The sequence below is a fragment of the Panthera uncia genome (assembly GCF_023721935.1).
Source record: "Panthera uncia isolate 11264 chromosome C1 unlocalized genomic scaffold, Puncia_PCG_1.0 HiC_scaffold_4, whole genome shotgun sequence".
Taxonomy (NCBI): Eukaryota; Metazoa; Chordata; class Mammalia; order Carnivora; family Felidae; genus Panthera; species Panthera uncia.
The window spans coordinates 88,650,849-88,674,585 of NW_026057585.1; the positions used below are offsets into that span (position 1 = coordinate 88,650,849).

At 40.1% G+C, this 23,737-nt stretch overlaps 1 protein-coding gene across 2 annotated transcripts in view; it reads right to left on the minus strand.

Moving 5' to 3' along the window:
* Nucleotides 1-1,424: 1,424 nt before the first annotated feature.
* The window catches only part of CDC42 (cell division cycle 42), a 52,702-nt gene continuing 30,389 nt past the window's right edge, over nucleotides 1,425-23,737 (minus strand). The window contains exons 2-6 of one of the 2 annotated variants that reach the window (XM_049617862.1): nucleotides 22,741-22,895; nucleotides 20,350-20,422; nucleotides 8,279-8,388; nucleotides 7,957-8,154; nucleotides 1,425-3,003 (exon numbers count right to left, since the gene is read on the minus strand). In XM_049617862.1, coding sequence (XP_049473819.1) covers nucleotides 2,914-3,003; nucleotides 7,957-8,154; nucleotides 8,279-8,388; nucleotides 20,350-20,422; nucleotides 22,741-22,845 — 576 coding nt within the window. In that variant the 5' untranslated portion in view covers nucleotides 22,846-22,895 and the 3' untranslated portion in view covers nucleotides 1,425-2,913. The other variant, XM_049617863.1, reaches the window with a different exon arrangement.

Below are 23,737 nucleotides of genomic sequence, written 5' to 3' on the forward strand. Positions count from 1 at the left end.
GACAAGTCAAACAGAAAACAGTATTTAAATAGAAAACAATGTTAGCTTCATCCATTCACCACCCATTTCTTCTGATACATGAAAGCCAAATTTAAAATATTTAATTAGAAAACAATGTTAGCTTCAATCAAACCCCTTGTCTTTTTTGTTTTGATGTACAGATATTTCACTGACACAACTACATGACCTGCTTTATTTCATTCACTCATTCATTTATGAAATCATGTACCATCCAGTGACTATTTTTAAAGCCATCTCTCATATGTCAAACACTACTCTCAGCCAGGGATACAGCAATTATCAGGATGGATCTATATGCCACTGTACTAAGAACAAGAGACATACAGTCCCTGCTCCCTAGGGTCTCAGAGCACGATCCAGGTACCTCTCCCTAGCATGGTCGACATGGAATAAGTACGACACACTGGTTAAAACAGTAAAGCTTAGACCTGCCTCTTCCTAGCCCTTCCCAGCCAACCCACCCAGCCTCTCTCCAGAAGAGCATGGAATCAAGCCAAACATGACTTCACTTAGAAGACTACCAAAATGAGGTTACACTTTACTAACAGCTCTTAGTTTCGAAGATTCTCATACAGTTCAGCAGAACGCCCTTAAAGTAATGAATCATTCCTATCACTTAAAGAAAATGTGTCCCATGTTAAGATTCACAGTGCAGGGGCGCCTAGGTGGCTCAGTCGGTTGAGCGTCCGACTTTGGCTCAGGTCACGATCTCACAGTTCTTGAGTTTGAGCCCCATGCCGGGCTCTGTGCCGACAGCTCGGAGCCTGGAGCCTGCTTCGGATTCTGTGTCTCCCTCTCTCTCTGCCCCTCCCTCACTTGCACTGTCTCTCTCTGTCTCTCTCTCAAAAATAAACATTAAAAATTAAAAAAAAAAAAAAAAAGATTCACAGTACAGATCTGGAATCTGATGGAAGCAGTTTGGGTAACAATCTAGGAGCAATGGGTTCTCCAACTCGGCCGCATTCTAGAAATACACGGAAGGCTTTTAAATACTCACTGCTCAAGGTGCACTCCAGTAAGTTAACAAGGTCTGAAAAGCACTAAAACGGAAAACTTGGGAAGAAAACTGGCTGCTTCCCAATTAATCGATGGATGAGAGACAGGTGTGCTGCCATTCCCTCCCGACAACACGAGCGGTGGGCTTCCTGAGCGTCACCCTCGCTAAGGGCCGCTATGCACCCACTTGGTTTTAAAGAGAGGGAGTCTGCAGGGCACCTGCCAAACTCAGGGTAGAAGGCATCGACCTGGAGGCCAGAAAGGAAATTTTAAAAAGTACATAAAAATCAATAAATAAAACTTTAAAATCTCATCCCATAATTTGTTAGAAACTGATGTTACTAAGAGACCAGTTCCCGCTCCTAAGTATCTAAAAAGAGGCGGAGGGAAAAGAACAACCCCCAGGCTGGCTTGTGAAGGGTTTTTTGTTTGTTTAATACATCTGAAAAGAACGCATGTACAAAGAATTGAGACATGTGAAAGCATTGGTTCGACACTAACGACTCTACAAGAATTAGGATTTGGGGAAGGCGGAGAAGATTACCTAAACATTTTTAAAAATTGGGAACTGCAACCAAAATAAGCAGATAAAATCCCCATTAACACTTATGAAGAGTCTTCATAAGACTCCATGATTTTTTTTACTAAACTAGAGAGCCGTAACTAGCTACTCTAGGGTTCCTCGTATGCAAAACAGAAGTAAGGGGATTCCCCTGACTGGTCCCCACGTTGTTAAATGTCCTCCCCACCCCCACCCGCACCCCCAGCTTCTTCATGAAGCAGGTCTGTCTCCATCCTCCAACTTGAAAGAGGATGTGCATCATTCCACAGACATCTGTCTTCTAGCACCACCCCTCACACTTCCTCCATCTACCAGGTCTCCGGCTGTGTTCTAGGAACACCGTATCATACGCCATTAAGCTGGACATCTACGCTAAGCATGTAAGACAATGACTGACAGGGAAAAAAACGGTTTTTAATTACGTACTCAATCCATTTGGTGTATTTCAAAAGGTGCAATACTTTTCTTCATTTATCAGTGAACGAAGTTAGAGATTAACTTCAAAAAAAAAAAAAATCAGCAAATGGCAAACAAATTTCCTTGAAAGTCACAGTCACATATAGAGTGCATCCTAGAAAAGAGGAGGGGCAAGACAGGTTCCACCCGCTTTCATGAGTTTCATCAAGTACTAGACCTACTCAAGGGTGGAGAGAAAGGCAACTTTCAAAAAGGAGTATGTTATTAAATGAGGCATTTACTATACTCCTTCCTAAGAGCACCAGGTGGGGGACAAGTGTTCTAAACTAGATCTAGGAAGTGGAATGTGGAGTCAATCCATCCTCCTCCCCTTAAGGGCTGTCCAATGGTTACTGAATTTAAAAAACATGACTAAATAAAAACAAACCCCACACACACTCCCCCCCCCCAAAAAAAAGAAAAAAAACAAAAACAAAAAGAACAAAAACAAAAACAAAACCCCTAAATGTCCCGGATTATTCTCCAGAGTGGATGGAGCCCCGGGAGCAGCTTCAACAGCCCAAATTAGTCTGTTACAGAGTCATCACAAGCATGCCTTGCTTTTAAACAAACAAACAAACAAACCAAAAAAAAATTAAAAAAAAAAAAAAAAAATTTTTTTTTTTTTTTTTAAACGACAGAAAAAAAACTAGTACTAACCGCTTTTCTGACAATACACAATTACTCAAATTAACGAGTACTGAGAGGGGGACGGGGACCATACCTATGGGCCTTGTCTCACACGAGTGCATGTGGGTAGGTGCAGGGCATTTGTCATTATTGCAAAAACGAATTTTAATTTTCAATCTTTAGTTTGATTTAACATTGCTTTTAGTACGACGCTGACACCAGCTGTGCGGAAAGGGCTCTGGAGATGTTCATAGCAGCACACACCTGCGGGTCTTCTTCGGTTCTGGAGGCTCCAGGGCAGCCAATATCGCTTCGTCAAATACATTCTTTAGGCCTTTCTGAAAAGGGGCAGAAAGAAAAAAAAGGGGCAGTCTGATTTTCAGTATACTGAAGCCAAAGATCAAATTACAAACATTCAAAGCCCCGAGAGTTGGCAAAGAACGAAACGTTAAAAACAACCCTGAATCTCCACACGACCCCCCCGCTTCACCAAGTTTTGTCCAGGCAGGACACTGGAAGGATCCAGCAATTCAGGAGCAGAGGAGCAGATATTCATGAATGAGACAGTGGTCCTTTGGGAAAGCTTTCTGCAGACCAATGTATGTCACGAGAAGCAAACAAGCCACATGTGTCATTTGCTCATTCAACGTGAGCTGTGTAATATGCCGCTACAACGTTTCACATAAACACGAGTGAAGCAGCTCTGCATCCCAATGAAACAGCGGAGCATGGACCAGGACCGCGAGGGCTGGCAGTGGGCAGTGGGCAGCGGCATCCTTGTTACATGGAGGGCGCAGGCAGGGATGGAGGGAGAGCGGCTACTGCGGCTGCGTCAAAGACATTCACTCTGAACTCCCTGTATCCCACCAATCGGACAGAGCCAGGGGGCTAAGGAAGCAAAATGTGGGCACCCGATACATATGTAAAACTAGAACCAGTCGGTGCAACAGGAATAAAGCTTCATCAGGCATTTATACAAACAATTGTATATTTTTAATTTCAAAATTTGAAGGCAACCACAATTGTATGTTTCCCTCACAACAATAAAATCAGAAGCAGGAAAACATAAAGGCGGCAGCTTTACATCTCAACATTAACAAACCCTTAAGTCAACCGTTAAAATGGATGCTATTCTTAAAAGATAGTGTAACAAATGGTTTCATAAAGCAGTAGCAGATACATTAATACCTTTCCCACCCCAGACCGACAAATACTCCACTACAGCACAGACAGCCAAAGCGATAGCAACACAAAGTTTCACTGCACAAAGGAAAACCAGACGAGAATCCTCCCTTCCCCGTTACACTCTACTAGTAGGCCACCCTTTTTCCATGGTTTGTCATGCAAGTACAATTACAATTGATCATAAGAGTAAAATGATGTTTGTGTTATTTTCTTCATCTAGAACTAAGAAGTGTTAAAACTCTTCTTATTTTTTCCAAGAGAACATTCTTATGCCAGACCAAGTTCCCTTTTGCAATAGTATTCCAAACCAAAAAGCTCTAAGCATCAGGCAACTCAAGAAGCAGAAAGTTAAGCAAGTCCAACTTGACTACTAATCACAAAAAATATTCTATAAGATATTGCATTCTTGATCAAAAACTAATACAGAGGTTGCTCTCAGGTGGTGAGTACAAAGACGCAGAGGCTTTCAAACAGGATGGTTTTATTCCTTTGTTTTTAAATGCTCTTTCTACAGTAGTGGGACAGGAAGCAGCAGCAAAGAGGGGAAGGAGAAAACAGTTTAGAATATACAGCACTTCCTTTTGGGTTGAGTTTCCGGAGGCTCGAGGGCAGCTAGGATAGCCTCATCAAACACATTCTTCAGACCTCTCTACAAGACAGAGGGGAGGAGAGAGAATAGCAGCCAGGTTAGAGGATTAGAAAGACTAGCAGATCCAATAGCAGTCCGGATTAAATGGGCTGAATTCACAGAAGCAATGCGCCTTGAGAAAAATAACTGCCACGAAGCTAAACCTCAAGCCCATTAATAGGAGAGTAGGTAACTAAATAGGAACTTCTTACATTTTAAAAAACGTTAACCAAGCAAGAAAGCAATTTTTATGGAAATGTTAGATGTTGACTTCTAAAACAATCACGCTTTGAAATCGAATCTTACAACGTGTTAATGAAAATGCCAGGAGAGAAAAACGCATTTGTAAACAAAAGACGGGGCTGGGCGCACTGGATAAGTAAGCCTTGTAGAATTCCCCTGTATTTCCAATGAGAAGAAGGACACACACATTCTGGAACTAAATCTAATACAGTTTCAGGCTTCTGTGAATTCAGCCCCTGAATAACTGAAGGACATGAACGGCAGACGCACAGGCATGCTACATGTTTCTAGATTCAATGACTTATCTGGATGGGATTAATCAGGATTTCAGAGTAAATCGGTTTCCCAGAACAGTAAGGTTCAGGCATTCAGAAAGAGTGTATTTAATTGTTCAACAGGACCAACTGGGAGAAATTTAAAGAACAGACTCTAGAAACAGCATACACCTCAGTTATTCAGTAATGTTATTGGAGCAAGTAACCACCACCCAAGTCATAGGAAAACAAAGAATGGGGTCTAGAAGGAGTTTCAGCAAGCAGTCCAATGCTTTAAGATGTCTGCATGGGTATCAGAGCATAAAGCATGGAGTGAAAACAAAGAACACTCTCAGATATACAGGGATTAAGACGCAGAAATACACTTACACCTCAGGCAGAACTCCAACGTGACAGTGTGACTCAGCAGCAATGGTTGGTACCTTGGGCCCAGGTCTACAGACTCACCTAAACTCACCTAAATCTGAAGCCACAGGTTTACCACCCAAAGAGGTTTCACGTGTTCTTTAAGTCAGTTTGATCCCAAATAAAAATTTCTCCAAACCCCGGAACACAGCTCCAGTAACGAGTGCCAGCCCCAGCCTACCCCAGGTATTTCCACCCCACCCTAGGCATCCCAGAGGACTGGCACCCACACACTCCATGAGGTACAAAAAAAGAATGAGAACATGAAGTACTTAAAAAGAAGCAAAGAGGTTTAAAAGTGTTCTTCCAGGTCTTTGACAAAGTAGGAACGGTAAACAAAAGTAAAGTTCCTATGAAATTCTTTCTACGTGTCTCAGAGCAAACTCTGATGGTCACATACAAAAGGAAACAGGGAGGGCAGAAAGGGCAATGCATTTTATAAGGGAGAAAAGAGGAGGACATCCATGAGAAACTAGGGCACCCCTTCCCAAAAAGCAAATCCTTTCTTGCTTATTGACAACATCAACTAATCCCTTACAAAACAAAACTAATTTTTGCTTTACCCACTATCTGATTACATGAAGAGGTCAGTCTTAGAGGAACCAACAAATGGAATCTGGAGTCCTGAGCTCTTATCTCCCAAACACAACCAGACACCCCATTTTCTATCTTCTCTTTTGACTTCTCCAATCTTCAAAATCTGGTAAGAAAAATGGAGTTGCTAAGGCCTTTTCAAATTCCTACTGTCCGCAGACTTATTATATAAACTTGTTCATAGTGTAAAAAATCTTAGATGGAAGCATCCAATTCTTTAAAATAAACTTCACCAGTGACCTAGAGTGGAGTCCACCTGGTCTATTTACCTCCATTTCTCCCCAAAAGCAACCCATATTTAGAGAACAGGGGTATGCAAATGATGCATATAGATTAGTTATAACCTGACACACATGTTCCACATAGATCCTTGCCCAACACACACACACACACACACACACACACACACACACACACACACTTTTCTGATGGTATCAAAGCACAGAAGCATCAGGCTTTTTTTGTTTTTTAAATTTCAGTCGGTGCTACATGTGTAAGGGAAGGTAAAATCTTCTGACTTTAAAAGAACTGAACCGCCAAAGAAAACTGGGTTTGGGAGAATGATTTTTGACCTTGAAACTATCCTGTGGAACATCCAGCTAAGCGTAACAATTTTATCTTTAAATATCCAAACTAGCACTGAATTGGAGATTATTAAATTATGTCTAGGCCATCCATACTAAATGCCCAAGTACATGCATAATAAGTAATTATGTAGGTCATTTGCCTCAGTTACAGATCATCAAGAATCCAGTAGTGCTTTTTTAAAAACTTGACAGAAAGTGCAATCACCTACAAATGTAAGCATGATAGATGTAACTGGACTTAACGTAATTACAGTAAACCTCTTCAGCCCTGCCCGGTTTTAATGAGACACATCTGCCCGCCGTTCCGATGTCAAAGCACCAGCACCACCAGAACTGAAGAGCTCTGTGCTATCTCCGGAACCTCTCCCTCTGCCTCCAGAACAGTACTCAGAAGGGACAGCCGGTCAGGCACACCTCGAAGGTGGAGAAGGCAAAAGCGCACAGGCCGGTCGCAACTCTCACTCTAAATATTCTAGCACCACTCCTACCCTCAGAATCTGATGCATCCCATCAAACTAGGAGAGTAGCTCCGGTTAGATTATTCAGACAGGGACAGAGGAGGGACCAAGGGGACCACATGAGGAAGGAATGTCTCTAAAAACCTAAGAACAACTAGGGCACCTGGGTGGCTCGGTTGGTTAAGCGTTTGGCTCTTGGTCTCGACTCAGGTCATGATCTCACGGTTCGCAGGATGGAGCCCCTCATCAGGCTGTGCACTTGCGGCAGAGCCTGCTAGGGATTCTCTCTCTCTCTCCCTCTCTCTCTCTCTCTCTCTCTCTCCTTCTCTCTCTCTCTCTCTCTCTGCCTCTTCCCCACTTGTTCTTTCTCTCTCTCTCAAAATCAATAAATAAACTAAAAAAAGGCACGGACTCCCTACAACACATGCTTGAAAAATAGCCAAGGCAGCTTTCTCTGACACGAAAGTCTCAATTATTATGATTAATTCCCTATGTCAGTTGAATTACCCCAGAAACTGTGGCGTCAATGGTCAGAATTGATGAGAAAAGATCAAATACATTTAGATAAAAATTTAAGTGTCTGGGGGGAAAAAATCATTCATATCCTCTCTTGTAAGTCTGTGCTAACCTGGAACTTTCCCATAAAATTGTTTTTTTTTTTAACACAATCCCTGACCACTACAAATGATTCAGTACAGTATGGAAGCTCACCAACACAAGAGTTTCACTGAGAGATTAACACTTCTCTCCATAAACACAGAACCTCTAGCAAAAGAATATGTACTGGGAAGCTGGTCCTAATGGGACCCGGGCAGCTTTCGTAAGCACTGCAGACCACTGTTAAAAATAACCCCCAAATCCTAATGCTCAGAAACTACCCAACTGTACACAAACATGGGGATGGCACAGTCCTCACCTGTGTGAGTGCAGAACACTCCACATACTTGACCGCCTTCAGGTCACGGGCCAGCTTTTCAGCAGTCTCTGGAGTGATAGGCTTCTGTTTGTTCTTGGCAAGTTTCTCAATCGTAGAGGGGTCATCTCGGAGATCAATTTGGGTCCCAACAAGCAAGAAAGGAGTCTTTGGACAGTGGTGAGTTATCTCAGGCACCCACTAGAGGAAAGGTATTTTAAAAAATACACCTGCATTAATCCACAAGCCTGTAAAGCTATTCAGGACAACTCAACAGAAGTTCTGTGACCACCTTCTTCAGGGCAAGAAAATCTGACCAACTCACCTTCTCCTTCACATTTTCAAATGAGGATGGAGAGACCACTGAAAAACAGACTAGAAATACATCTGTTTGTGGATAACTCAGCGGTCGTAATCTGTCATAATCCTCTTGCCCTGGGTGGGGGAAATTGGAGAAGTCAGCAACTGAATCTTGGTGTCCTCACAATTTCAAAATCACAAGTCAGTCAAAAGATTAAGCATGCGGCTAACAGTACACTGACCATTACTAAGAAAGCAACTTACTGATCTAATAAAATGTATGGTTTTTGTAAAATAATCTTTGATGAACATTCTTACTCAGCTAATTCTATTTAATATTTCAAGCCCTGAGAACAACAATGAATTCATTATACATTAGGTGTGTTTATTACCAATCTGTAGTTTTCAGTCTATGAGTCCATTAGCAACCCAACAACGATGTAATAAAAAAAAAATAAACTGTTGCTACAGAAATGGTTAAAATCAATCCTACTCAAATCTGGTTAAGAAATAATCACATTGAGGGGCGCCTGGGTGGCTCAGTCAGTTAAGCGTCCAACTCTTGGTTTCGGCTCTGGGCATGATCTCATGTTTTGTGGGTTCAAGCCCTGTGTCAGGCTCCGTGCTGACAGTGCAGAGCCTACTTGGGATTCTTTCTCTCTCTCTCTCTCTCTCTGCCCATCCCCCGCTCGCTCGCTCTCTCTCTCGAAATGAATAAACTTAAAAAAAAAAGAAAAAGAATCACAGTGAAACCATCTAAGGAAACAAAAATCTCAGTGAAACCCAGAAGACAAAATTCACTGTCCATCATGATTACCAAAGCACGCTCACAGGCTTAGTTAACGTGTAAGACCATCATGTGAAACTGAGAACACCCAGAAAAGATAACTCAGCAAGAATCAGTGAAGGCAAAATCTACATGAGAAAAATCCAGTTGAAAAGAGAATGTTTTTATGGTCTTAATCACCGCTGATAAACTGCAAGGGGAAAAAGAGAACTATCTTGTGAAGAAACTGGACATCACCTTGACTGAGTCATTAAAATTACCAACACCAATGAGTAGCAGATGAACACTGTGTGCCCCTAGATGTAGATCCTGAGAAAGACACATCACTAATGGACTATTCCAACCAAAACTGCATAATCTGAACCTAATCATGAGGAAACACAGACCAAACTCAAAAGTGAGGAACATTTTATAAGGGGAGGAGAGAGAGGGATGGGCCTGTATTCTATAAAAATAATGCCATTAAAGACCAAAAAGGCTGAAGAACTGATCCAAATTAAGAAACTAAAAAGACATGACAACTAAATGCAATACATGATCCATTACTGAAAGCAAAAAACACTGGACTCAGCTCAACTAACAAAGTTGGAATATAGATGTTGGATTCAAGTACTGTATCAATGTTAAATTTCCAGGAGCTATTTACTATTATACAAGAACATCTCCGTTCTTAGGAAGTACATACTTATTCAAGACTAAATGGCTATGTGTATGCAACTTACTCTCAAAAAATTCAGGGAAAAACAATTCATGTGCATACTACATTGAAAGAGAATAATAAAGCAAATAGGGCAAAAAGCTAATTGTAAACCTGGTTAAAGGAGGCTCCTGGTACTATTTATACAACTGTTCTGCAGGCTTAAAAATTATTTCTAGATAAAAAGTTTTTAAAAACACCTATACACATTTCCAAAACTGAAGGGAGGGGAGGAGTTGCCAGACTGGGTTTAATATTCCAATTTCTAAAATGAGCTACAGCAGGGGCATCTGGGTGGCTCAGTGGGTTAAGCGTCCCACTTCGGCTCAGGTCATGATCTCACAGTTCGTGAGTTCGAGCCCTGCATCAGGCTCTGTACTGACAGCTTGGAGCCTGGAGCCTGCTTCGCATTCTGTCTCTCTCTCTCTCTCTCTCTCTCTCTCTCTCTCTCTCTCTCTGCTCCTTCCCTGTTCACATGCTGTCTCGTTGTCTCTCTCTCTGTCTCTCAAAAATAAATAAGTAAATAAATAAATTTTAAAATGAGCTACAGCAATCCTGTGTTGTTGTTAATTTTTTTTAACGTTTATTTATTTTTGAGAGAGAGAGAGACAGAGAATGAGTGCATGAGCAGGGGAGGGGCAGAGAGAGAGGGAGACACAGAATCCGAAGCAGGCTCCAGGCTCTGAACTGTCAGCACAGGGGCACACGGGGCTCGAACACTCAAGCCATGAGGTCATGACCTAAGCTGAAATCAAAACACTTAACCGACTGGGCCACCCAGGTGCCCCAGCAATCCTGTGTATTAAAAGAACATTTAAGTACTTAGTGGCCAATGAACTTAAAAATGGCTAAAACAATAAATTCTATATTATGGATATTTTACCACAATAAAAACATTTTTAAGGGGAGGGAGGGGGGAAGGAAGTTAAATATTCTGTATGCCAGTAAAAACTTTTTTTTTTTGCCAGCATTAAGAGAGAAGACAAGAATTTAGCTAAAACATAATAATTAAAGATATTACTGCTATTGCCACTTGAGAAAGCAATACACTGTGAGTAGACAATAAAGGTATCTTCAGGACAATACAGAGATTCAATGAAGCTTAAGCAAAAAGGGATAAGGGAGGAGGTTACAAATAAATAAAATCACCATTAGCATGTCTAATATTTACTGAATACTGACTAACAATTTGCTAGGGTCAGAAGCAAAGGCTTTAAAGGTATGCACTTAGAAGTATAATTTTCACTTCTTAAATTACAATGTATAATATAAAATTACAGACATGGAAAAGCTTTAAAAAGAAAAGAATGGGCTTAAAACAAAATCAGCAAACTCCTTAATTCTATCTAAACTGCCTGAGCTTTAACACTGGCTGGAGCTTTGACACATCGCATATCAAAGCTCCAATAAAACAACAAAACAAAAAATAAATTTAAAAAATAAGACAAAACAATTAGCCAAGTCTTGTTTAAAAAAAAAAAAAAAAAAAAAAGTACAGGGGCGTCTGGGTGGCTCAGTCGGTTAAGCATCCAACTTCAGCTCAGGTCATGATCTCGTGGTTTGTGAGTTCGGGTCCCGCATCAGGCTCTGTGCTGACCGCTCAGAGCCTGGAGCCTGTTTCAGATTCTGTGTCTCCCTCGCTCTCTGCCCCTCCCCCGCTCATGCTCTGTCTCTCTCTGTGTCAAAAATAAACATTAAAAAATAAATAAACAAAAAAGTACAGCTATTCATACACCTTTCCTTAGCTCTATTCCCTATTCAAATGGAATGAATATATTTCAAAAAAATCAAGTCTAGCAAAGACTAAAAACGGCTTCATTTTTAGTCATGCAGCCACTGCAATCAATCCGTGTAAGTTCGGATTTAAAAAAAAAAAAAAAAAAGGTGCGCCTGGGTGGCTCAGTTAAGCATCTGACTATTGATTTCACCTCAGGTCATCATCTCAGTTTGTGACATCAAGCCCCACATGTGGCTCTGCGCCGACAGTGGGGAGCCCATTTGGAATTCTCTCTCTCCCTCTCTCTCCGCCCCTCCCCTGCTCATGCACACTCTCTCACTCTCCCTCTCTCTCAAAATAAATAAACATTAAAAAATATATAGATCCAACTCTATATTCCTGAGCACCAATAAGAGCATCTACATGAATGTCCAATGTGCTACACTACATGTGTTATGTGTAACCAACCTTCTGCTCAGATGGATTGTAACAAATATACCCATTCTTTTTGAATACTGGGTCCAAAGCAGTGTTGGTCAGTCCGTTTATTTGTGGTATGCCTTCAAAGCTACATATCTTTCTTTTCCCTTCCCCAAGAGCAAAAAAAAAAAAAAAAAAAAAAATCAGAAATGAAACTGCCCAATAAACAAAAAGTAGGCTACCTTACCTCTACTTCTCCCACAAGTGCTACAATTAAGGAAACACAATGAATAGGATCCCTTAAGATGAGCAAGATCTTTCACTATCCAAGCATCATTTATCCAGCTAAAATGTATCCTGTATCCTCTCAGTATGTCACAAATAACTATAATGCATTCCACAGAGACAAAGTTATCATTCAGCATCCTTTAAGATACACAACATGATCAAAAAAATTTCACTCTTGGGGTGCGCCTGGGGTGGCTCAGTCAGTTGAGCATCCAACTCTGGCTCAGGTCATGAACTTGCAGTTTGTGAGTTCAAGCCCTGCATCGGACTCTGTGCTGACAGCTCAGAGCCTGGAGCCTACTTCGGATTCTGTGTCTCTCTCTCCCTCTGTTCCCCTCTCTCTCCCTCTCTCTCTCTCTCTCGCTCTCAAAAATAAAGATCAAAAAAAATTTTTTTAAAGAAAATTTCACTCTATGTGTTAAGTCAGGTTCTGACTACAAGTCTTAAATTATACCTACTCTAACACCACACCAGCTCACTGCTTAATTTCCAACACTTGCCAAAAAGCAGGGATACATCTCACATGGATTGCTGATCTTCCTCTTGCTTAGAATCTCCTATTAAAATTTTAAATTCAAGAGAAATTAACTCGGTTTGCACTGAAGATTCTGACCTATATGAAAGTCTGAAAGAACCTCATGGTATGAAAAATAAGAATTTACTGCCAAAAGCAACATTTTTAGAGAGCTCCAGCAGGACACTATAAACACAAGAAAGCAAATTAAACATTTCACAGTATTCACCGCTACAGATTCAAACCTCAACATTTTTTTCTCCAACTGATTATTCAAAATTTAATGGCATTTAATGATCCTGCCTCATCTGTGACATGAGGCCCATTCCTAAATAATTTTAGAACATCTGCTGGAAAACAAACAAAAAAAAAATCTGAAAATAAATGGGGACACCCTGGAACCTGAGATTCCTACCATTTTATGTATATCATCTGTAAAAATCTAGACTATTGCATGTTAATGCAGAATTTACTAAAAACTGAAATTTTAGTCAAAATGGCCCTCTGAAGATTCCATAATGGCACTATACTAGAGACCGAGAAGTCTATACAAATCTCTGTGGAGAGCACAGTCTTCCTGCTGATGTAATTAATCAGTAAGTGCAGAAAGCTTTCAGATACTAGAAAATGCCTCAATGAAAGAAAGGAGTTTGTTTATATATTTTTTTAAGTTTATTTATTTATTTTGAGAGAGAACGCATGCACACAGGAGAGAGGCGGAGAGAGAGGGAGACAGAATCCCAAGCAGGCTCCACCACTGTGAGCGCAGAGCCTGATTCAGGGCTCAAACTCATGAACTGTGAGATCATGACCTGAGCCGAAATCAAAAGTCAGACACTTAACCGACTGAGCCACCCAGGCGCCCTAGAAAGGAGTTTATTTGAAAACAAAACAAAACAAAAACACAGAATCAGGTAAACCAGATCAAACTACTCTGACTTGTTCTGAGTATTATTCATCTGCTAAACAAAGAGAAAAATATTAGCTCTGCACCAAAAACATCCAAGTCACTATTCTGATTTTTTTAATATACAAAGTGTAGGAATCATAAATATACAGCTCCTGAGTTTACATGTATATGTATACACTTTTTAAGTATTTTTTTAATGTTCATTTATCGAGAGGGGGAGGGGGAGAGGGAGAGGGAGGGAGAGAGAGAGAGAGAGAGAGAGAGAGAGAGCGAGCGAGCGCGCATGAGCAGGGGAGGGGCAGAGAGAGAGAGAGAGAGACACAGCATCCACAGCAGGCTCCAGGCTCTGGGCTGTCAGCACAGAACCCAACGCGGGGCTCGAACTCACGAACCGTGAGATCATGGCCTGAGCTGAAGTCGGACACTTAACCACCTGAGCCACCCAGGTGCCCCTACACTTTTTAAAATTGATTATTTATCATTCAGTCTCACAGAACCTCTAAGAGGAAACTACTTTAAACATTTTACATTTCAAGGTAATTAAGATCCAGTCAAGAAACTTGCCAGCTGTCCAGCTAACTGCTCTGTCTAGCATCAAAGCCCAAGCTTTCTCTTTTTCATGGTAATGCCTGAAATGACTAATAGAATTACAATGATTAACGTTCAAAAGTGAAGAGATCTTCCCTGAAAACTGAACCTAAGAAAACAATTATAAAATTGTATATAAAAATAAAATAAATGGGGATGTGGAAAAACAATGTAAAATTTAATGTAAAGATAAACAAATCAAACTGACAAAGGAATTCCAGATAACATAAGCACACTAAAGAGGGGCAGGGTACAAATCCAAGTAGCTTCTGAACAGAAAACTTTGTCTGCTATCAGAATAAGAAGGGGCGCCTGGGTGGCTCAGTCGGTTGAGCGTCTGACTTCAGCTCAGGTCACGATCTCACGGTCTGTGAGTTCGAGCCCCGCGTCGGGCTCTGGGCTGATGGCTCAGAGCCTGGAGCCTGCTTCCGATTCTGTGTCTCCCTCTCTCTCTGCCCCTCCCCCGTTCATGCTCTGTCTCTGTCTCAAAAATAAATAAGTGTTAAAAAATTAAAAAAAAAAAAAAAAGAATAAGAAAAAAAGAACTGCAGGCAAATCCTGAACACTTGTCTTTCACAGCGGTGTGGTATACAGCAAGTCTGAAACTATTTTATGTGTAGTTTAGGACTGAAGATGAGAAAATATACTGAAACCCTTTCTAGGAACCAAGCTTCGGACTACAGAAGGAAAGGAGAGGAAAACAGGGAACTGGTGAAGGCCAAGAGGACTCCTAGAGTCAGTCTGAACTGAGGGTGTCACCAAAAAAAGCTCATTATCCAGATGCAATACGCTGCTGTTTTCCCCCAGCGGACGACCGATTCTCAGGACCAGATTCTGCACCGCGTCACATCTGTGTGCGCCGTCGCCTCTCTGGCCAGACCTCCACAGCAAGGAACACACTTACGCTCCCACTTTGCAACCACCGTAGGAAAAATTGGTTCTGGCAAGAATTGTCAATCATTATTAAATCTAGAGAGAGGCTCTTTAATAAGACCAGAATATTCACATGGTTTTAAAGTGTCTTCTCACCAATTACCAACTACAAAAAGAAAAATTCTAAACATATGGTAGAAAAACTGGACACCTTGACCAAATGATCAAAATTACTTTTAACAAAAAAGTAATACTTTAGGACAGACACAACATTACTCATTTGGTATTCCAACCAAAAATGCATATTCTGAATCCACTCGTAAGGAAATAGGCAAACTCAAACTGAGAAACATTATACAAAAGAACCGGCCTGTTTCCTTAAAAAATGCCAATGGCGTGAAGGGCTGAAGTTCCATACTAAAGGGCACTAAAGAAAGTAACCACTACATGCAACGTATGATGCTAGATCAGAACGTGCTATAAGGCCATTATTAGGCATTGACTATTAAAATTTTAAATGTTATATAGAATGTTACATTTCCTGAATTTGTTAAGTATACCATAAGAGAATATCCTTGCTCTTAAGAAATACGTACACTGAAGCACTGAAAAGCAAAAGGGCATGATGTATGCAACCTACTCTCAAATGGCTTAGAAATAAAAACGAGGGGCGCCTGGGTGGCTCAGCCGGTTAAACATCCGACTTCACTCGGTCATGATCTCATGGTTCATGAGTCTGAGACCCATGTCAGGTTTTGTGCTGAAAGCTCAGAACCCAGAGCCTGCTTCAGATTCTGTGTATCCCTTTCTCTCTGCTCCTCTCCCGCTCATGCTCTATCTCTCTCAAAAATAAATAAACATAAAAAAAAAAGAAAGAAAAACATTATTCATAGAGGGAGAGAAAGTCACAAATCATTAAGAACTGCTGAAACCGGAAAGGTGTTTTTGCTACTAGCAACTTTTCTGTAAGTCTAAAATTGAACTAGGAAAAAAGTGACAAAGAAGAATGGGTGTCAAAATATAAAAATGTTTGACCAGGAAAAGACCTTAATATAAAATACTGTAAATGGATTGCAAACATAACAGAGAAACTAAACTGTGCTGTGATCTGCCACACAACAAACTACTGTGTCACCATGAGGACTATGACATACAAGTACAACATTGAGAGATGTCCCCATATTGTTGTAAGAGAAAAAGGAAGGTACAGAGAGGGAGAAAAAAATAATAGTATCCCTTTTCCTTATGTATAAGTACAATGACTATATAGGAAGAACTCTGCTTAGGACATACACTAAGACGTGACTGTCTCTGAATACAGATGCTTTTTCATTTTCTCCTTTTGTTTGTCTGTATTTTTATTATTTTTTCCTATAATAAGTAAAACCTGCATCTTTGTAATAAAGAGTAAAATGTTAAATGCTGACACAGAAAGGAAATGACAGTGGGGTGAGGATTATTCAACATGGGAAGGAGCATATGATATAAACACGTTAAGTTAAAAAAAAGCTAAATATAGAACAAAATACACAACAGTACAACATGTGAAGAAAAAACAGGAGAAAACAACTGTGGGGGGAACTCATAAACAAGAATTTAGTGTTGTAACCACAGAGACAGAAATAAAAGCTGTGAGACAGAGAGAGAGAGCTCTGTCTCTTATCTTTTTTTTTTTTAAAGTAAAGCTCTACCCCAACCTGAGGCTTGAACTCACGACCCCAAGATCAAGAGTCGCACGCTCCACCAACTAAGCTGGCCAGGCGTCCCCCTATCTCTAACCTCAGATGGTATTAAATACATCTGTAAAAGGTGCACCCCAGTACCTCCCAAGCCCCTTATACATCACCCATTAGCTTTGTTTACAGACTCTGTATGAGAACTACAGTTCTCCTTTGTCACTTTGTGTTTCACACTTAGAGAATTGTAGCCAGAGGTGAGATAGGAATGCTATTAAAAAAACTGAGAACAGGGGCGCCTGGGTGGCTCAGTCGGTTAAGCGGCCGACTTCGGCTCAGGTCATGATCTCGCGGTCCGTGAGTTGGAGCCCCGCGTCGGGCTCTGTGCTGACAGCTCAGAGCCTGGAGCCTGTTTCAGATTCTGTGTCTCCTTCTCTCTGACCCTCCCCTGTTCATGCTCTGTCTCTCTCTGTCTCAAAAAAATAAATAAACGTTAAAAAAAAAAAATTTTAATTGAGAACAAAATGACCAAAAGTCAGCAGATTAAATGTAATCGAACAGTTAAAGGAAGTCAAAGGGCATCTCATGGTGATCAAAACTTTAGAAGAAAGAAAACTAAGCTAATGGCATGACTAGAATCAGGAACAGGGACTCTAAGATTAAGGCCTCTGCAGAAGAATAGCAAGTCTCCTCTTAAGTGTGTCAAAGACAGAGACTCATTGTGGATGCCTACAACCCCAGGTCTCCAATGTCTGTCCAAACACACACACACACACACACACACACACACACACACACACTCTCTCTCTCTCTCTCTCTCTCTCTCTCTCCCCCCCCCCCCCCCTCTGTCTCTCTCTCTGGCTTAAAGTGACCTTAACAGTGAAGTTGGAAACCCACAACTTGCCTGGGATGGTAAAAATCATTTCCTTAGTGAATTTTTTTTAACCCCCAGAAAGACTCAGAATCTAATATAAAGATGAAATAAGTCAAATACTATTATTGTTAATTTTCACTTACATTTAGGAATAATCTATATTTAACACCCAGTGCCTACAGTATGTAAAATAATCTGCCATATTAAAGGACATGATAGGACACCTGGGTGGCTCACTCGGTTAAGTGTCTGACTCTGGATCTCAACTCAGGTCTTGATCTCAGGGTTGTGAGTTCAAGCCCCGTGCCGGGTTCCATGCTGGACATGCAGCCTAATTAAAAATAAAGAAAGAACATGATAGATTTGTTCTGATTCCTGTTTAAAGTGTATAATTGGTCTATAACTGGTCTTAACCTTGGGATTTTTTGGTTGAAAAATGTTGTTTATAAGGTTATAAATAATGCTGTTTATGGGATGCCTAAGTGGCTCAGTCTGTTAAGCGTCTGACTCTTGATTTCAGCTCAGGTCATGATCTCACAATCATGAGATCAAGCCTCACATGGCTTAAAGATTCTCTTTCCCTCTCCCCCTGTCCCTCCCCCACAGGCATGTGCACGCTCCCTGAGAGAGAGAGAGAGAGAGAGAGAGAGAAAGGAAGGAAGGAAGGAAGGGAGGGAGGGAGGGAGGGAGGGAGGGAGGGAGGGAAAGTGTGATAAGCTAAAACATAAATACAGGAAATCACAAGTTATCAGGTTTATTGAAGTTATGTATGTAAAAACTTGGGAATGTTTCACTTGTCAGGTCAGGCAAATTAAACTGATTAAAAGATAGCTTAAAACTGGAACCCAAACATCCATCAACTTGTAAATTGATAACCAAATTGTGCTATATTCACAATATGGATACTACTCAGCCAATTAAAAAAAAAAACTGATACAGATAGATGAACCTCAAAAACATTATGCTAAGCAAAAGAAGTCAAACACAAAAGACTACATATTAGCCGAGTGACAGAAAGCAGATCTGTGGCTGCCTGGGGCCAGATCAAGAGGGGACTGACTGTTACAGAGCATAAGGAAATTTTGTAGGTGATGGACCTTGATTATGGTGGAGGTTACATAACTATACAGTCAGCAAAATTAATCAAACACTTAAAGTGACTGAACTCTATTGTATTATACTTCACTAAAGGTAAAAACAAAAAAAAAAAAATACTGATCTGAAATTTGAAAATAAAATTTTAAACTAATTTTCAACCCCAAGGAGCCAAAAATTATCTTTTTTCTGTGTGCATATTGCCACCAACGGCAACATAAACGGAAAATTTCCTCACCTATCATGAGATATGGGTCATTATTTTATTTTTTCTATTATTTCCAAGTTTCTTCCAGTATACCATTACTCATACAATTTTTAACTTGTAAACATTTTAAAGGTCTAAAACACCACAGAAAGCCACTGATCTCGAAACTGAACTGCTTACTACGGTGTCTCCATTTCATCCTCCCAACTAAATCTAGACAGTCCCTCAAAGTGAGCAGTACAAGATACTCCTTAAGAGGAGTAGGTCAGCGGGCAGGCAGGGAGAGCGTAACTCAAAAAGCAAAGCACCGAGGGGCACCTGGGTGGCTCAGTCTGTTAAGTGTCTGCCTTAGGCTCAGGACATGATCTCACAGTTCCTGGGTTCAAGCCCTACATCGGGCTCTCTGCTGTCCGCACAGAGCCCACTTCGGATCCTCTGTCCCCTTCCCTGTCTGCCCCTCCCCCACTTGCACACATGCTCTTTCTCTCAAAAATAAATAATTAAAACTTAAAAAAAAAAAACAAAAAGCAAAGCACTCAGAATTCCTAAATATAAAAAGGTTACCTTTCTGAAATTTTTCTTTGGCTAACTAAGCTGATAACAACAGAGACTACAGAGACAGAAGTCAGAAATTAAGATGTGCAGCTACTGTTGAAACAAAGAGGAAACAGGAGCTCCTGTGTGGCTCAGTTGGTTAAGCATCTGATTCTTGATTTGGCTCAGGTCATGATCTCACAGTTTGTGAGATCGAGCCCTACATCAGGCTCCAAGCTGAGCGTGGAGCTTGCTTGGGATTCTTTCTCTCTCCCTCTCTCTCTCTGCCCCTGGCCTGCTTGTGCTCTCTCAAAATAAGCACATAAACGTAAAAAAAAAAAAAAAAAAAAAAAAAAAATTTAACATTAAAAAATACATGCAAAACATTTTAAAAATAAAATTAAAATAATAATTTAAAAAAAGAATAACACTGAGGAATTGAGTATACTAAAGAAAGAAAGCAATTTATTCCTTTAATTTAAAAAGGTAACCACGTCAATATCGTGAGCTACATATTGGCTCAACTTCAAAGTATTTTCAGATACAGTAAACAATAACAAGCTATCTCTATAAGAAGCTATCTTGTCTGCATATTATACAGACAAAAATCCTAAATATGCCTTCAAATTTCAGAGGCTGATAATACAGCCTGCCTAATGTACCCTGCTCTTGCCCTACTCTCTCTCTCTCCACATCATCCACCCAGGGAACTCCAAACTCCTATTTGCCATTCCAGGTCTGGGACTGTCCCTTGAATCAAGCATCAACCATCACAATATTCAATCCTGCTAACTGTTAACAAAAGACAAGTGGTTTGCTAATAAGCTAGTTTCCAAAAATGTCCACCAAAAAAGATAGACAACCAGCAACCGTTAATAGTTACAGACCAAAACATAAAAGACATCAAGTTTTCACCTGCAGTATCAAAAAGTCCAAGAGTATATGGCTCTCCACCAATCATAACTGTGACTGCATAGTTGTCAAAAACCTAAAAACACAAAAATACAACATTGTTAGTATGCAAGGGGATGGTCAAAACGGGACAGGACAACTCTTAAGTAAAGGCAGTATTTCCTTCCTGAGACTTCCCCTTCTCTTAGTCTATATAATTCTTAGGTAACCAATCTTGCCAACCAAACCCTTGCATGAACTAAATGGTTCTTGGAAAAAGTGACGGGATGTACTCTGGGATGTCTACTCTACCCCAGTAGCCTGGATTAAAAGTCACAGGAAGGCTAGAGGTGCCATAAAAACAGAGTCCTCTAGCTATACAAAACGATGCTGTTCAATTTGCTATTTTTGAGACAGTAAGTTTATAGTTTACCTTAATGTTTACTCCGATTTCTAAGAAATTCTTATAGACTATTTCATTTTGATCTAGAATTTAAATATCCTAGATCCATGATAATCTTTTTTCCTCTCAGGGTTCAAGACAAGAAGCACGTTGTTGTAAATAAGCCCATTAGAGAGAAATAAAGGTTCCCTCAAGGTCAAGGAAAATGTCCAAGAAAGGGCTAGCAGATTATTTGTTGAGACTTCATGAATAAAACTTATGTTACTGGGTACAAACCACATGACCTAAGAGATCTTCTGTGACTAGATGTTTTTATTTGCAAACAGACTGTACAACCCATGACAAACTCCGTATATACTAATATTGGTTGTACTAAATTATCTGTGAAAATGGGAGGTAATAGTGATAAATGGGAAAAGACCCAACACTAATTCATGGATTCCTCTGAATTGACAAATAAAAATCAATCTTTCCAACTAGAAGGATGTTACATTTTCAGATCACCCCTTCTTTTCTAACTCTTAACTTTCCAGTTCATGTTTTAATGGATTGTTGAAATGTAAAAAGGAGTGGAATCAAGGGCATAGGGGAGGTGGTAGTTAAAGGAAAGTTGGTTCTTGATAACAAGAACTAGGAAATATAATGAATGTGGTTAAGCTCTCCAACAACGCAGGTTATTTTTCTTAAGTCATACCTAACTCTCTTCCAGAGATCCAGAAACACATATATGAAAGCCCCTCTTAAATAGAACACTTCATGACCAAAGTCATAACAGACTCAGAAACTGTGTTTACAAGAAAATAACCTTAATGGACACTGAAACACCAAAATTCTGATAGCTGCCCTCATTCTGAAACAAGATGTATGTATCTCTGAAAGTCCCCTAAAAGTCTCCCTCAATCTCAGAATTTCTTTTACTTACCATGTCCCCAAATGGGCCAACCCCAAAGTATGATTTTTGTATTTAATTATACCTTCAAATTCTCCCATTCCAAGAAACCTAACATTTCTTCCTACAGCCTTGACCTACCTCAATCATTGTGTCTACCTCAGGACATTACAGATTGTCAATTCTATTAAACATAATTACCAAAACTTTAACCTGTATTCATTCACCCTCTTAACAATGCTCATGTCTCTCAAGATTAACCTGAAGTATTCAGACATTTTCTTCCCTTTACTTCCAAACAAATCCCATATTAATCATGCATAGGTTCTTTATAACTCCTAAAATAGCTCACTTAACAGAGGTGGTCACTGCCAAGCCAGGCCAACCCTCGCTCACCCCCACCACTGAAGGAAAATCTGTGTTTAACATAATTATACCACTGGGTTGGGTCACCCAACCTGGGACAAACACTGGATCCCCAAACACATTCTTTCACAAGTATTACTCTAACTCTTCTCTCACGTCATGATCTTTATTATTCCCATTTTCCCTCTACTCTTCTAAGGAGCTGATAAAAAACATTTGTGGGAGAGGACCCCAAAGGCTTCTGTTAATGTCCTCATAACCAAAACAGTTCTCTGCCCTTAAATACCAGTTTGCAGCTCCATTATTGCTAAGCCAACAGCTCCGTGAGATTCTCTTCTATCCTCTAAGGAGAGTAAGTGGAGACACATACTTTCTCTGAAGTTACAAGACCCCAAAAAGCATCCCAGAAGACCTCCAAGCACTGACTACTCATTGGCCAAGTTATCAAAAAGAAAGTCACTTCATTCCAAGATACAGGGCATACTTCCCCAAACTGAGACCACCGCTCTTTAGAATCTTGTCTATTGGAGTTTTGCCTCCCAGAACTTCTTGCACACCCCTGTGTCACCTTTTCAGCATTTTCACTGATTTTTTTCAGCTATTAATTTTAAAGTGTATATAACATACCCATCAGAAGATCTTTAAAAACAGGGCACAAAGGCAGACAACAGAGAAATCTTGAGCACACACATAGTTTTCAAAAGATATCAAAAGAGATCGTATTTCACCAACAGATGATGGAAGCCTTTATACTTACAGTCGGTACATACTCCGATGGAAATTTATTTGTTGTGTAGGATATCAGGAGACAGGTTTTACCAACGGCACCATCGCCCACAACAACACACTTAATTGTCTGCATTGCTGAAACAGTTTCGTATCCACTTTAAATATTTCAAATTCAATGATGACCTACAAAAAAGAAGAAAAATATTTGTTTCATTTGTAGTTGTGTATTTTTTTTTCTTCAACTAGCAACAGGTTTGCTCATTCAGAGCAAGAAGAGAACCAGCACCCCAACTGCTATGGCCGAAAGAGCCTAAAAAGAGAAACAGTGACTAGCTCAAAATCACAGTAATAAGTAAGAGTCAAATTTCTAAGTCTCTGATCCCTTTGTTTTCCATATAAGTGGGGTTTTTTTTTAATCCAAAGTAGTATAAAGAGTAGCATATTTATTTCTATAATGAAAGAGAAGAGGCTATTTCAGAATGAATCCCACGTAGAGTGTGCCAACAAGTGTGATTGTGTGAAATTTTTCCTTCAGTTGTATGTGCACACAAATGCACGTACATGTGTGTGCATAAACATGATATGTGCCAGACTGCAATAGGAAATCACTGCTTTAAAGAATGGTCCGTTTATCCAACCTTAGAGCTATAACCAACGAGCTACAGAGTATCGCCACCAACCCCTTGTAAAAGAAGAGCAGAATGAGGAACTGAACAAAGATCACGATGATCCCCGGTCTCAGCACGTATTTTAACACCAGGTGGCCTAGTTACTAATTCAATATTCATGGCATGAAGAGGCCAAAACCTACACTTTTATAATGAAGAGTCCGATCACTCTACAGAATACTGACTTATAAACAGATATAATTACTTTAGCTTCTCTTACTGTAGTCCTTTCTAAGAAGCTATCGATTACAAAAGTACCAAAGATTTATTATATTTCATCAATTCCGAGATGCTTGTTTTCACATTTAAACATCTCTAAAATCAGAACATGTCTTTACTGAAAGTTTCTTAAAATCA